Source organism: Phaethon lepturus, unplaced genomic scaffold, assembly GCF_000687285.1.
Source record: "Phaethon lepturus isolate BGI_N335 unplaced genomic scaffold, ASM68728v1 scaffold6049, whole genome shotgun sequence".
In the NCBI taxonomy this organism is placed as follows: Eukaryota; Metazoa; Chordata; class Aves; order Phaethontiformes; family Phaethontidae; genus Phaethon; species Phaethon lepturus.
Window position 1 is genome coordinate 19,213 of NW_010562643.1, and position 16,253 is coordinate 35,465.

General features: G+C 43.5%; 1 protein-coding gene across 1 annotated transcript; it reads left to right on the forward strand.

The window, feature by feature from the left end:
• Positions 1–994: 994 nt before the first annotated feature.
• On the forward strand, positions 995–14,497 carry CDHR5 (cadherin-related family member 5). The gene is made up of 14 exons (XM_010294330.1): positions 995–1,073; positions 1,297–1,475; positions 2,376–2,426; positions 2,769–2,861; positions 2,987–3,085; positions 4,434–4,544; positions 4,896–5,072; positions 5,481–5,571; positions 7,142–7,239; positions 8,013–8,219; positions 9,270–9,386; positions 10,314–10,386; positions 12,872–13,023; positions 13,919–14,497. The coding sequence occupies exons 1-14, from the start codon at positions 995–997 to the stop codon at positions 14,495–14,497; spliced, it is 2,106 nt and encodes a 701-aa protein (XP_010292632.1).
• The last annotated feature ends 1,756 nt before the right edge of the window (positions 14,498–16,253 follow it).

Here is a 16,253-nt window from a genome sequence, read left to right on the forward strand (position 1 = left end):
TGGGAACCTGGATGGAGATTCTCTTGAGCATCCCTACAAAGAACCACTGCTGTCACTGGTAGAAGGGGACATACATTGTCCCTACAAAGTTTCTGTGTAATCACTGGGCTGCAGCTGAGCCCAGTCACTGTCTCTGGATCCACTCTGCGCACCTTGCGAGGGTACTGTAGGGTGGTTGGGAATAACAAGATTGTCTCAGAAACATAACTGATTATCTCAACCCACGGACTTACTCAGGGCCTAGCTCTTTCCTTTACCATCCATACAAAAGAGCAACCAAGATGGCTTTGCCTTCATGAAACCTTTGCCGTTTCCAGCTATAAAGATAAGACATTTGGCTTTTTAATTATTATTTTTTTAAATCTATTTCTCAGGAACAACATGACAAACGCAACTAGAAGAGAGAAACTGTAAGTCATAGGCAGGAGAGCAAACCGATTATAAAAGGGAATGTGGGCCATGCAGAAAAAGCCTGGCTAAAATCAATAAAATACAGAGGGTATAGTAGCATCATTATGCCTTTTCCCAGGAAGTGATCTGACCAAAACAAACCCTGTCTCTGGCACATCAGAAACATAATTTTGCCCACTTCCTCCCTACTGGGAGAGGCTGGAATATACAGACAGCTTCCTGAATGTCAACCTTTGTCCTCCTTCATGCTCATGCTCATCTCAGGTGGCTTGGCTCTGAATTCTGAAATGCTTCAAATATATCCTTGCTCCTACATAGAGAGTTTAGGATAGGAAAGACCCAGGAACAAAATAGAAACAGGAATTTATATGTTATCATGTTCCGTGACTGGTAAATATCTTTCAATTAGTCATCCAATGAGGCAAAGAGGCAAAGGTTGAACTGCAGCAATCCACTCCAGCCAGCCAATGTTTCTTACCTTTTTTGAAACAGTGAACACAGAAGACGGCACTGGGAAAAACAGGGAGAGAAAAGGATCATCTTAATCAGAAACGGGAATTTTTTCAACAACTGGCAACTCACCATGGCTGTTTCTCACTGGCTCCTCACTTCTGTGCTCCTGCTGCTGCTCTTCATAACACAGGTTTCAGCACAGCAACAAGGTAAGCTCTTGCAGGAGGTCCATGACCACAGAGGAATAACCCCCATGGCAGCAGGTTGCACCATTATGGGTGGGAGATGTTTACACTCTTGCTCTGAGACAGCTTTCTTCAATGACCTTCTCTCCAATGGTAAACAGAGGGGTCTCAGGTCTCACATCTCACCCAACTCTGTCACAATGTGAATCCTTGGGCAATTTTATGTCTTATTTGTATGTTTTTCCAGGATGTTCTGTCAATAATAGCAAACCAAGCGTTTATGAAAATAACCCTCCTGGCTATGTGGTGACCACTATCCATTTGGAACCAGGCTTCACTGTAATGATTGATCCTACTTCCCCCGATGTCAGTTTTTTCACTATACAGGGGACCGAGCTGCAGCTGAGCCGAAGCGTGGACTATGAGGTAAGCCTTTAGTTGGCAGGCTGTAAGGGTAAGATGGATAATGCTGGGATGCAATGAGTTTCAGCCTGGGGTCTTGGACTTCCAGGAATTCATAACCTGTTTCTAAAGGATCTCGGAAATAACTTTGACAAATAAACCTATTTCAGTTGGGTTTGAGTTCACTGCTTGGGAGGTAAGCCCTTCCACGAGCTGAATATAGGGAGGAGAGGATGCATGGTATGCCTTCCTTCAATGAGTCTGTATGAATTGAAGTGATGGGAGGCTTTAAAACCAAAAATGTGACAACTGCAGTGTCCAGAGCTCTACAGGACTCAAGTAAAATGATCCCTGTTCACCTGTAGAAAACACAGCTCTGAGCAGCAAAGTGACCTTGTGTGAAGCATAAAGGCAGTATAAAAGGTCAGTGTGTTCAGTAGGTTGCTGCTAAATTATTTTACCATCCTGCAGCACTCTGTACACAGCCACAAGCGTCCTTAAGCTTCCTTTCCCCTACTGTAACAACCCACATTTATTTGAGTGAAGAACAGCAGAGATAACACCCTGCAGGCAACACTGTACTTGTTGGGTGGTACATTTCTCTTTCATTCAATTTAAAAAGAAATCTGTTTGAATTCACCTGAAGTGTGAGAAAATGCCCGATTAGCTCTGCCAATATGTTACACGAATCACAGGGAGAGAAGCTGGAAGATTGGTCTGCTTTGACTCCATCATAAACAAGATCCTAGCACTGATGGGTGGCTGTAAAGGAAAGAAAGACAAAGTTAGATATGCCTGAAAACAAGATAAAGCCCAGCAGCATTTCTGATTCAACAATGTGTGTATTTGTCTCATTTACTTTAGAAAGAGTTAGTACATTTTGGCTTGTTTCCACAATGGCTGGATTTTTGTTTTTGCATACAGAAAGACACCTTGCTGATGGTGTACCTGATTTGTCGGAACACTGCTGGGCAGGTGAGTGCTTTTCCAAACACTCAGCCTTGTTACAAGGTACTGCAGGACACCATGTACTTCCCTCTGCTCTTCTGAGTCCACAGACCAGGATCAGAAGATGTCCTTTTCTTTGCAGATGTACACACTCCTCTTTACAGTCAAAAAGAGAGTGCCCAAGGCTCTGCAAATGGGGAGAGGGTGGGAACAAAACCCACAACCCCCTCCAAACCGTGGGCTGGCTGCAAACCCAGCCCCATCCAGCTGTGCTCCTTACGCCATCCCCTCTGGTCACTCTGCTAATCAGGATCAGCCTCTAACAGTCTTATTTTTGTATTTGATTCTCTTGCTTTACCCTTTCTACAGAGCGATTATTTGGAAATTCTTGTGACCATTCTCAACATGAACGATAACAGCCCAGTGTTTAAGCAAACAAATCTCACCGAAGTTGTTCCTGAGGTAAGCGTTTTATGGAAGTGAAGAGGGCACTGGGTTACCCAGTGCTGTGGGACTAAGGAAGGCTTAGCAGGGAGAAGTCTTCAGCCCATTTCACAATGAAAATAACCACAGCAACTTTGTTTCAGGATACAAAAGTGAATGCAACCATTGTAGCCCGTGAAGATTTAAGCGCTAGTGATGCTGACCTGGACACCATCTTTTATGAACTCACAACAATAGTGCCGGTGAGCATCTTTGTTTTTTGGGGAAAAAAACAGTAGCTCTAGAGAAGCCTTTGTGTTTAATTCAGAGGAGTCCCAACTTTGAGGCTAATTTAGTTCTCTGACAGGAAGAGGTACATCTTTTGCAAAAACCAGACGTTGGTTTGGTTAGCAGAACAGAGCAATCGACATTGCAGGTATTGAATTCTTTTACTGCTCACACTTTTATTACACTGTACAAATTAAACTTGCATCTAGGATATTCTGAGCCATATGATCCAGGGAAGTCCTGTTGGGATGGTATGTAAACATATCAGGGAGACCTTTGTACCTCACAGAGTTCAGGACTGCACTGAGCCAGATAGGGAAAGAGTTTGCCAACAGTGTCCATGCAGAGCGGAGAGAACATGAGCTGCCCAAGGTCACACAAAAAGTCTTTGTCCGAGCCAAAGACAGACTCCACTTTCCCCAGGTCCCAGTTTAGTGCCTTAGTTTATTTGCTCTAAGGGGTTTGCTTGGTAACATGGGAAATGAATTGTATGCATTAGTTAAATTGGTGCCAGCCTAGAGTGCAAGGGCTTGCTAGAAACAAAAAAACCCCCAGAAATTAAAGAGAAAACCAAAATGTATATTTACAGTTTTTAAAAGCATTGTGGAATGAGCAAGCAGGGTCTGACATGCTGCCTCCATTACCTCCATAACCCCAGAGATTTTAAGGGTTGTGAACAGAAACCACAAGTTTTTGAATTTCAGCTCTGGGACCAGACTTTGCACTCACATTGGTGTAAATCCAGAGAGATTTAGAAATTCAGAGAAATTCTAGTCAAGACATAAGATGAAAGGAGAACGAAAGCAAGTGCAGAATATTATAGAGTAAAATGCAACATACGTTATTTCAATTTGGCTTTACAGTTGCTTCCAAAGTTCAGCTGTGTTAGGCTAAGGCAAGTGATGTTGCCAACTCTCAGAGGCTGAGCCATCTTTGGTCTGTTTTGTGCATGGATGTGAGATTGCTTGGCTGTCATGGACCCAAAATCAAGGATTGTTGGCAATATGTTGAGTGTAGGAAATAAATGAGGTGAAAGACTTCATTCGGTACCTGCTGAGCAGGTAGGCAGGCAAAGCAGGGGATCTTGCAGAAGAAAATTCACAGGAACATGAACAAACCTTTCTGACAAGCCAGGCAACTCCATTGTGCAATACCAGAGATTAAATAGATCTGGCATTCTCACGCTGCCCACCATGCCACCCCGCCTGTCCAGGTCCCCAGGATTAAAGATCTGATTGGGATGACAAGCACAGCAATGAACAGTATTTTGAACATGTCTGTGATTGAATCTGCTAATACGGTTTTTTCTTTTCCCCCTGCCAGGGCACAGATGGTTATTTTGCCATAAAAGGAGTTAATAACCCAGAAATCTATTTACAAAAAGCATTGGACTATGAGAAATTTAAATTGACAACATTGGTCTTGTATGCAAGGGTAAGTTCTTTAGAAGGAACAAAATGCCATGTTTGCCCCAGTCTCTCTTAACTGAAAGGTAAGTCTGAATGGGAGATCTCTGGGATGGCAGGAGGGAGGGTGGATACTGGGGGGTGAATTTGGAACAGCCTTCCACCCTCCATAATTACACAGTGACAAGCTTGCATTCAGTCAACCTTTCTCAGCAGAATGAGATAATTCATTGCTTCAGCTAATCTCATATAAACTGCTAAGCCTTAGGCAGAATGGGGTTAAACCAGCTAAAAGGTCCTGGGCCACTTGCTTTTGCAGATGGGTTCTTCTTTTGGCAATAAAACTTGCATCTCAAGTATGCTTTGCCTTTGGGTACAGGACAGGCCTGTGGGCAGCATTGACACCACCAACACAGCTACTGCAACAATAAACATATTTATTGAACAAGCTGACACCAGATCACCCTGGTTCCTACCCTGTACCTTCATTAACATGGACAATAGCATTTGTATCAGCAGCCCCTATACTGGGAGGGTCAATATCTCCGAAATGTCGGTAAGTAGGCATGATCAAACAGGATCCTTGATGCTATTCTCAAACAATATCCAGATGCTATTCCCAGTGGGTAGTGCCACATAATTTCCATGAGCTTGTGCTGATCTCCAGTCATAAGTGCAGATGATTCAGCATGACAGGGAGCCTTCATCACCCTGGAAAGCAGAGGTTCCCCCACTCCAAGCAGCATGGCTTGTCCTTGTTCCTGCAGCACATGACAGGAGAGGCAAGAGCTGGAAAACCCTTTGCTCTAGGCTGTCTCACCTCTGCCCTGTTACAGCCACCTCCCAGCAGTAAATGCCATTCTGCCCAGACAAAACCACCAGAGCCATACTGGGAGGGGAGAATGGATCAAATGCTAATTTGGCGCTGTAGTGTGGTATGTAATGCTTTGCCTTGTTATTGCAGACAGAACCACTCATCCTAGAGCCGGGGCCTATCTATGCTATTGATCCTGACTACAGTATAAATGAAAAAATTGTCTACAGTATTGTTGGTGGTGAGTAGAAGTTGTCACCTTCCACAAACTGCATTGCTCATATATCCCCTACATTACCTGCCAAGAGGAGTTACCCTTCACAGCACTTGAGAGTTAAGGGCTTAGGGATTTGCCCCTCTGTTTCTGCCTCAGAAACATAACTAGATCCACAGATATTGTGGATTAAGTACAAGAAAAGGACTGTGCAGAGAGGAAGAAAAAGAGAATTACAGTCCCACAAATCAATCTCAATGAAATCTGTTTCAAAAGGACTTTGTTTTTTTGGGAGACATGTTTTATCTTTAAGGTTTTATACTTGATTTTGCCAGTCTGGTCACACCACTTTCATTCAGTCTTTGAGCTGAACCTATAATTCCCACATCATCAGCATAATTTTAATTAATTGCCAAGAATTATGTTTTTATTCCCCAGCACATTGCCACTATCTAATCTGTCTTGTTTTAGTCTTGATTTCAAAAATATTACTTGATTACAGTCAACTGATTGCCCAGTCATTGACTGGACCATTTATTTAATTCAAAGGATGTTATTTTTTTTAACAATAGTGGGATTTTGAATAACTATCAAGGCAAAGGTAGATCATATTGGTCAGGTGGAGTGATTATTTGTTCATCTCCCTTTACCTATGCCACATGGTACCACATCTGTGAATATCCTCCTGATAATAAATACCTTAAAGAACCTTAAATTCTGCTGGCATTTTGGATGTAGTGTGGCCTCCCTACTCCACAGTCAATAGGGAGCCCCAGGCTTGGGGACCCTTGTCTAAATACAGCCCACAGTGTCTCAGAGTGAGGAAGATAAGATCACTAAAAATTTTGCTTATATTTTAACATATATCCAACATAGATGTTTTTATGGTTCAAATACAGATTAGAGATGTAGGAAGCTGATTTCTACCCCTACATCAATACAAGAAGGTTTTTGTGTCTAGGCTCCTTTTGTAGTCAGTAGAGAGAAATAAGCATTTCCAGAGCAGAATGCAGTTCACATGGATGCCAGTGTTCACAGTAAGTTGGATAAAACATGCACTGAGATGACATTTTCTCTTCACAATATGGGTAACAAGATCAGGTAGAGATGTCTCTCCTTTAGATGCCAAGAGCTATTCGAGAAAAATCTCCACCCAAATATTCTTTGTAGATTGGTTTCTTGCCTTTAAAATAGGAATAATCCTTTCCTTATCTCTCCTGAAGTGCAGTATGGGTTCAGTTAGGGTTTGGGTTCAGGTTAGGGAACTGGAGACCTCCAGTCCTCAAATTGCCCCAGAGTCTAGGCTCTAGGCATTTAGCAGAATTTAAGCTGGCTATATCTGGGTCTAGGCACTGGAATGCAAAGCTTTGCTGCCTCATCTAGTTGGGTTCACACACATCTTCTCAATGCTTTTTGTCTGTTGAGTCCCTCTGAATCCCTGGCCAGCACTCCCAGCCCTTGGAGCAGCCAGACAGGCAAGGAAAACAGCATTATGCCCTGGGGGTATTGTCACTAAGATGTGAAAAAATGAGTCAACGAGCTCCAGGTCACTTTATGAAGGCATCTGATGGTTGAATGGTCTTTCCGTTTTCTTTAGGGGATACAGACAAAGTATTCTCAGTGGATGCAGACACAGGGAATCTAACTATGAACAAAGCAGCAACTTCCCCAGACTCGTACCTACTGCAAGTCATGGTAAGTCTGATAATATTGCAGAAAACAACCCAGCATAGCTGGCTTTCTAGGAAGCAGCAGTCTTGATGTGACATTAATTACATTAATAATTAAAGGTAACACGGTTACACCCTTTCTTTTGGAAGGGCCTAGTATTAGACCAGTGACTTATGCCAACTTAAATGCAAAGCTCTTGCTGAAGTTAAGAGGCATTTTCCCTTATGTGTGGGTTGCAACATCAAAGCAAATTAACGGAATGGCTGTATCTTGCTGAGTTGAAAGTATGGAGGAGCATAACTGGAAGGCTTTCTTGAGGCATGACTGGAGCTTGTGTTACAGTAGTTAATGTAACTCAACCCTAGAGACAAGCTGCTCTTTTGGCTACAGCTCAAGAAGAAAGGAGGGAGCTGAAAAGCACCCAGGAAGATGTGGACTCTAAGGCAGTAACTGAACTGACCCAAACCCTCATGAAGATGAGCAGACTTGTCTGCTGGTGCTGGAATCTCACTGCTTTGTACTGGAGCATGGCAATTTGTCCAGACGTGGGCCTTATGGAGGGCAATATCTAGACTTTGGTCTAGACCAACACTGTGGGGAGGGCCAACAGCAGAAGCCAGCCAAAACACAAGGACTCCAAACCATAAGGCCACTTGTGATAGGCCAGGCTCAAAGCTCACTGAAAATGTTGGAAGGAACCCCATGGATTGCAATGGGCTTCAGAACAACTTATCCTTTTGTGTCTCATCACTAATAGGAAAAGGCTAGCATCTCTCTCTCTTTCTGTTTCTCTCCAGGCCACCCAGGTCAACAACATTCAGAAATACTCTGTAGTCAGTGTAGAGATTAAGGTCATCAATAAAAGTGATTATCCACCGTACTTTGAGAGCAGAATCTACAACGGGACAGTATTTGTTGGTCTGGCCCCGAGAAGCTTTGTCTTCCAAGCTGGTGATCCTTCAAGCCCCCTGATGATAACAGCAGTGGATGATGATTTCCCTAATGTAAGAAACTGAAAATGCACTGCATTCTTTCTTACTGCTTCAGGCTTAAAGCAGGATTAGAAAACATGAGGAAGGGGGCATGGGGAGAGGCAAACACATGTTTTCCTCTAGTATTCCATACTATGTTTCCCTGGAAATTCCACATAGATCAGAACTGCTTATGGTGTGATGCAATGTGGAAAAGCTGCTGGACTTCTCTCTTTCAAAAGCCAGTCCCACACAGATCTCTCTAGGTAAGCTGATCCACTGCAAAACAGCATGCTGAGTAAAGCTCAGGGATAGAAAATACTGTGAATAGGTCCAGATCTGAATTAGGGCTGGGTGAAGTTTTTCCTTGGCAGGATCCCAGGCAGAGTTGTCCTCTCTCTGCCAGGTCAAGGAGAGCTATTTGTGGACTGGCATGGGAAGAGAAGCCAGTCCAAAGACAGCAGACTAGCAAGGACCTGCAGTCCTGTGCTGGAAATTGTTAACCTTCTCCCTGTAAGGACTCATTTTGAGAGAGCCATTTTTAAACAACATACGGGCAGAAGGGGAAGAGATTTACTGACCATCCATTCCCATCCTGCCCTATTAAATAAAGAAAAAAGTGCTAGTTTTATTGTTGCTAAGGCTTCCATAAGAAGACTGGGGACCTAGTAGAGGAATAACAACCTAGACACAAATGAAAAAATTATGCAGACCTCAGCACAAGTATTACTCTCCATGTACATCCCCCTTTGGCACTGTATTAAAAGCAGAACTGATCAAATTTACAAGATCCCTTGCATAAATGTGTTTTGCTTAGGCAAATATTAAAGATACCAAAACAAGCAGGGTAAGACTTTGGATTTTTTTGGAGGCAACACTTTCAGGATACATTCTTGAACTCTGAGCAACAAGGTGAACGCACTTGAGTTCAACCTTTCTCACCTCCTCAGTCCAGATTTATTTTTTGCACTATACACCTGCTCATACTTCAAGTGTATTTCACAAGTCCTGCCAATGGGTTGTTACGAAGATACATGCAAAACACAGACTGTGGTTTAATCCTTTGTTCTTCTGGCTTTTCAGAAAGTCAACCCAAACATTGAGTACTACATAAAAAACAGCACTGACTTCATTGCAACTAAAGATGGACTCATCCTGACAAATGTGATGCTGCAGTCGCCAGGAACTGTAACCATTGAGGTAGGACAACTTTGTTCATTATCTTGCCAGGATCATGGAAGGAAGGGGTGGTTTCTAGTAGAGAAGCACCAAGGGTGGAATTCCATTAGGTAAGGGATATAATGAAAGGACAGTTCTTGCCCCAACCATTTCTGTCATAAACTTATAGGGATGGAGGGAGGTGAAGTAATACCAAATTTACCTATGTGATTCAGGCTACATCTGGCGCTAGCTGTGAAAGTTTCTCCAGTCCTGTGGAAGATATCATTGGAGACAAGCAAAAAGTCAACTGGGGAGATTTTAGGAGCCTCTCTCCCACACTCTGATTCTGATTAACAAAAAACGGAGGGTGACCAAGTGGGTAGGATATTGATGTGTAGGTATGGGTAGGGTATGATTGCTGGCATATACCCCAGCTCTAAAGGCTACAGCTCCAAACTTGGAAATCCTTTGGTAAATCCAGTACATTTTTTCTCAGGTCAAAGGAGGCAGTTAATAACTTCGGACGTTTTAAGGACCTAGATGTTCACTTTGTCCATCTGCCTGCCAGTGGCAACTGTCTCCCTTAAGACTTGCCTAGCACAATGCCATGCCCTGGGGAGCTATCTATCTGAACCAGTTTGACGATAGTGTTATTTTAGCTACACAAGCAGGGCAGGCAGAGGTGCCAATACATATTGCTGCCTGCCCTGCACTACCTCATTATCTGTGTACACCACTGTGCTGCAAAGCTGTACACAAATGATGCACTTGGTTTTGGCCCAGGACAGGGAATCTTCAAACTCTTTCCTCTGTGACCAGATTGTCCAGCTACAATGGAAGGCTATTGTGAGGATGTGGTGAGAATACAGACAATGTATTTTGTCCACAAAGGGCCCACCACATACTTTGAGAGTGAGCTGGAGATCTAGGAAGTCCCTAAGCTATCTCTTTCCCATGTTCACATAGGCTGTTGGAAAAGATACGGTGAGCCTGCAGGAGGCGAGCACTGTAATCATGGTGGAGGTCATCCTTACCACAGGTAGGCTGGGTGTCTCTTCTGCTTTGTGGAGATGACTGGGGAGTCTTTTCCACTTCTGTGGGCAAACTGGCAATGACAAGTCACCCACTGAAATTTGTGGACCTCAGCTGAAGCCAACCCCATACTACAGGAGGTTCTGCAGTGACAGATAAGAGAGACAACACTCAAACAACATCTTTATGATGTGGTCACCACACGCCTCAAACAGCCTCCTGTGACTTTAAATAGTGCTGTGTATTGTAGTGTCTTTCCTTGTTATTCCAAAGCTAAATCTGGGGTTGCTTCATGCTGTTTTGTGCTTCAGAAATAACCCAGGATGTCTTATCATGGCAAAGAACAGTTGCCCTGACACCTTGGTACATCATTGCTCCTTTTTACCCAAAAATAGAGAAAACTGCAACATTATTTCCTGTCTTATGCAGAGCAGACAGAAGTTGGCACACCCCCACAAAGCCAGGCTTCCTCTTAAGCCAAGGCATTTTCTACTCAGGTCAGGTCAAGGTCTTATACTCCAAGATTTTAAGGTCTTACCAGGAGAAATGACCCATGAGAAGTAAGACAGCCACGAGGCTACATACATAACCCTCCAGCTATCATTTGGCTTTGTTGACATAAAAATAGCTTACACTTGCATACTTCTTAGAAATGGCTCTCCAATAGATCTTATAAATCAGTTAGAGTTAAAGCTTATGAAACTTCCTATGCTTTGGATTAAGATGAACCAATATAATGCATTTTCACATGAGGATAGGCAGATAATGCCCAGACTCCATTGGTTTCTGCATGATGATGTATGATTGAAGTTCCCAGTTGGGGTCTTCCATTACTTCATCCTCTTATCAGCATCATAGTGGGGATTTCTGGAGGAAAAAAACCAATGGGCTCCTGGGTGTAAATTTGGATTCCCTAAAGGTAGTGTCACTTCACAGCTAAAAACACTGGCTGCGTAAAAACCACCTAACCCAATTTAAGGGCACAGTCCAGCTCAGCAGAAAGCTAGATCAAGTGTCAGTACACAGAGCTACAAATGCTCCAAACAGATATACCAACAGTTCTATGCAACTTTTAAATGTTGTCCTTGCTATTTAAACCACACAAAATAATGATGCTGGTGACTATGCAAAAAAGTAGATTGAAATTACACTGAATGGCTCAGAGCCTATGAGAGGAATTGTGCTTTATTCTATACTATAGCCAGCACCCAGGAATGGCCTAAACAGAGCTGAGATTACCATTTTCCTGGCCAATGTGTAGGATATTTAACCCTCAACTCTAAGAGGTGGTGTTAAGGAATGTGCATGCAACAGGTTGGAGAATGCTTTACTGAGTGTTGCAACATCCAGGGAGAAACTAGAGTAGTTTTTAATATACTCTCCTTCTGGGAAGTGGTAACTGTACATTGGCTTCTGGTTTCTGAGACATCGGTACTGGAGCCAGCTCACATGGATCTCAAGGTGAGTCATTCCACCAGGCTGTGCTAGCTTTCACAGGGGCACTGTGTGCTGCACAGCACAGAAGGAGTTAAGGGTGGTGGAGTTTCACATCAGCTCTGTGGGCTGTGACTTCCTAGGAGACATGATTAAGAAACAAAAATTCATTGACGTCCTAAACCCTCACCAATGTATTAATGATAAACTGAGGGTGCAATCAAATGAGAAAGGAATACTCAAAGTCCATTGTCACAAACAGGTCAGCAGGAGAACAAAACTTTCATTAATCATTAAACTTTAAAGAGACTAATTTACACTACAAAATGAAGCTGGAAAACTCAAAAATAAAGAATCCCACTGATAACAACAAGCAAAGCTGGTTAATCCTGAGGAAGTTACTGTCTTTCAACTATAATGTTGCTCTCCATAAAAATATGCTTACACTGACCAGTGGCTGAAAGCATAAGCCACTCCTGAGAAGGCTGGTGTACAGCAACAAAAGGGCAAGAAAGGGTTTCCTGTCCTGGGGACCTTGTAATGCTTTTTTTTTTCCTATTATGCTTTTTTATTTGCTACGTTAATGTGCTCATCAGTATCAGAGGTGATCAGATTAAAGGAAGATTTGTATTTTCATACACGTATGTATAAACATACCTAATTTTTGCATGCTGGTGTAAATGGGTGAAGTGGGAAAGTACAAGATCTACCCAGCTTTACTCCATGTAACATATGCTTGCCTAATACAGTCAGATATATATTAGTTTAGTTAAATCATGGGGTAAAAGTCATTGTCCTGTAAATGGATGCTACTTCTACTTCATGTAACTTACTGGAAGTTAAAATATTCTGAGTGGTCACCTTAAAAAACCCCCTGCTTTTAGGACAGCACACAAATGGCCTTCTGTGAGATTAAATATATCACTGTCACATTCTGCAGCATAGCATGCTTCTTTGCCCTTCAAAATTGATTAGAGCTTCTCCCACAATGAAATGTTGTGTTAAACATGCTAGCTGCCATTTTTAGGCTTTGTAACACTGGTTTGTTTTTCTTGTAGCTGTAACCTCCTCTGATAAGATACACACTGCTCAGGATATGGCTATCTTAGGTGGTACATTAGCAGCACTGCTATTAATTGCCTTAGTCTTCCTTGGAGTGATGATATATAAACAGTATGGAAAACCAGTCAAATATCTGATAAGGAAAAAGGTAAGTAAGTGCCTTGTTTGTACCTGAATATCTTAGAAGTAGAAAGTGAGATCTGAGGAGGTTTTAAAGTATGCATGGACTGTCTAAATACTATACATGTTTGTGTGAAGGTGATGAAACACTTGCGCGACAAAGGTAGCATCGCTTTGGTGGTGTTTGCTGTTAAGAGTTCTTTTCTGCCCTCTGAGGCTGGAGCCATGTCATAGACGATGAGCAGACATGGTAAGGAGAGGACCACAGCTCCATGGAGCACAAAATCTAGGATGAATGTGACACATATCAGAGGTAGTCTCTGAAAAACCTGTGTCTGTTATAAACCGGTGTTTATCCTCCCTCTATAGCCAATGGAGAGAAAAGTCCTTTCATATCCTATCCTAATGCCTGGTCTTAGACAGTTGTCTGCACCTGAGCTATTTACCTTTGGCATTCTTAAGTCCCTGGTAGTCTGATTACTTTGAAGTTTAGGGCGTAATTCATCTGACCAGATGTTGGTCTCTGCCTTAGGATGGGACTGTGAGGAGCCTAGACTCCACTGACTACAGCATGAGTCCAGACCACATAGCTCAGGTGAATAACAACAGTCCTTCTGTTTACCTCTGAGTAAGGTAAATCCCACTCCAGAGTAATACCTCAAATGTTTGGGTACAAACAGTATACACTGCTGTTGCTCAGCCCTCCTGGAAAACATACCCTTGCTTATCTGAAAAAATCCAGAAAATGGAGTCAATAAAAAATAGCTGTTTTAGGGAGCTGTATCTTTCCCAGGCTTCAAATAGGTCTAACCTGTAAAACAAGCTGAAGGAGGAGCTCAGTCACTTCAGCCACCCCTTCCCCCCCACCCCTGCCCTGTTTCTTTTCCTTTCACTACAATCACAAGGTGTCTCTCCTCCTCTAGTTCTCCAAGGAAACCTCTGGGGGTTACCAGAACCGATCTTACAAGCAAGATGAACACCCAGATGTGAGCACCAAACAGCATGAGACGTCAGAAAATGGCAGCATCCAGCCAATGACACATGTGCTAGAGCAGCCAGCACTTTCCTTGCCCTTTTCCAATGCAGAAGAAATTAATAGCCTCCCAAATGCTTCTGTAGCTTCCACCATCATCTTTGACCAGGAAGAGAAAGAGAAAGAAATGGAAGAAGAGTCTGAGCATGAGAAAGAAGTGAAGTCTATCCTCAAAACAGACAGGCATGTGGCAGATGATGGCTACAAAGCTGTGTGGTTTAAGACTGATGTGGATCCAGATGCTGGAGAGAGGGTTGAAGTGATTGAGGACAGTGCAGCAGATGGCGATGATGACAGTGACCAAGACCTGCAGAATAATGAGGAGGAGGAAGACAATTATGACAAGGATGATCATCACAGAGGGCTGGGAGTGTCCTTTCCCTCGGAGAGCTCATCATTCCCACCTAAAGAAGTGATAGTTGACATGTCTCGCACAGATGGAGTGACAGAAGATGACAGTGACCTATAACAGAAATACGCCTGCACTTCTGCCAAAAAAATGGGGAATCTCAGCTGCTTTGCTGACCTGAAGCCCATCTTTCTGCTCAGGGGGGAAACTGGAACACAGGAGGGCGAGGTTGCCTGTCCGTCTTGTCTGAATGCAGCGGTTAAAGCTGGAAGAGATTACAGATAATTCAACCTTTTAGGGAGACCTTGAAATATCATGTAGGACTTTGGGTTGGGGGAACACATGTCTCATCTCACCACCTTCCTGCCTGTTCCCCTTGGGACCCCTTACATCACATTTCCCAAACAGGTTGCAGGTACAACAGAGATGTAGCTGAACTAACTTTGAAGCAGTTAGCCCAGCTTGTAGTAGCAATTTAGTTACACAACGCAGTGTTCATCTCTTCTTGGTGGGTAAATAAGCTAGCACTGACTGCTTGGCTTTTCCCTTTAGGGTGTTACAATTTGATGCCAGCTGCAGGCATAAGCCAGTGCAAGTCACCCTGACCCTGCAGTTGCTATTATGACTGTATCCAGGAGCTCACTTCAGGGCTTGGCTCTGCTCTGTGCCATGCCAGACTCTGTGCTCCCAGCACAAGCAGCTGGCATGTGCCACCATGGTCCTCGTCCTGCCAGCAGCCAGGAGTTTACATGCTCAGGGGCTGCTGTATCCTCTATCACTGGTAAGCAAGGAATGATCACATGTTCTTTACTGAAGGACTTTGTAATCAATTTTTCCATGTCATAAAATCACTAATTGTGCAGTACTTCTTTAGTTGTCTGTCTCCTATCTGTCAGGGAAATAAAGAGCTCCTGCCAGGACTTGCCTACAAAATGCCAGGGGTATTTCCAGCTCTCTGGGCTTTTGGCAGCAATGGGTATTATCCCAGAGGTGCTGGATGTGGGGTCAGCACGTTGTTTCCCATTGTTTCCCTTGTCCAACAGGGCTCAAGGTGTCCCTTTTGTCATTGCTGCTAAAGGTGGAGGTCAGCATTGCCTCCAAGTGCCAGATGTCACCACCATTTCTCTGCTCCCCTCTTGTCTCAGGTGCCAAGCCCTTTGCATACCACTTTTCTCCATTCATAAGGAGCCCAGCAGGCTCTTTTGCTGGTAAAATACCATCTTTCAAGCTTCACCTAGAGCCGAGATGCAGCCTGAGAGCAGGGGTAGTTTGCCGAGAGCAAGTCAGCTCTGCTGTGCTCAGTTTATGAGTCCACGCTTGAACTAGAAAGCCTGCAAAAAAAATGACTTCATTGGGTGACAGCACCATTGTGTGTTGGACCACCATCCTCCCTCAATCCTCCCTCATCTTTCAGCAATATTATCTTCAGTTATGGTCCTGCCCCAATTCAGCAAAGTGAGTGCACCACTTCCAGGCAGCGTGGGGAGTAAAGTGTTTGATGCTCTGGTCTAGATTTACACCTCCCATCAACCAATCTCTTCCCCGACCTGGCAACCAAAAGCTGGGCTGATTTCCACTGGCTGAGAATATGGCTGCGTGCATTCGCATCTTCTGATATATCAGCACAAAATTTGTGCTGCTGCTGGTTTTCTCATTTTAGGGCTAGCTACCGAGCAGACATGGACTGTTGAGTGTTTAACCTCCAGTAAAAAGCTCAGGAGCTTTTTTAAAAAAGTAAAAAGACAGGAACGCAGCAGAAGGACCTTGGGCCGCTAATGTTTATCTCACTTTCTTAGCTTAGCCCAGCAGCACAGGATTACAACAAGATAAGTCTCCTGGTAGAGAAGCAAAACCAATAAATACTCCTGCCTTTTCC

Bases quoted from the DNA above. Each gene is read 5' to 3' on its own strand.
- CDHR5 (XM_010294330.1), top strand. From the start codon at position 995: ATGGCTGTTTCTCACTGGCTCCTCACTTCTGTGCTCCTGCTGCTGCTC. The intron at 5,572-7,141 runs GTGAGTAGAAGT...CGTTTTCTTTAG, and splicing joins TGTCTACAGTATTGTTGGTG to GGGATACAGACAAAGTATTC. The intron at 8,220-9,269 runs GTAAGAAACTGA...CTGGCTTTTCAG, and splicing joins TGGATGATGATTTCCCTAAT to AAAGTCAACCCAAACATTGA.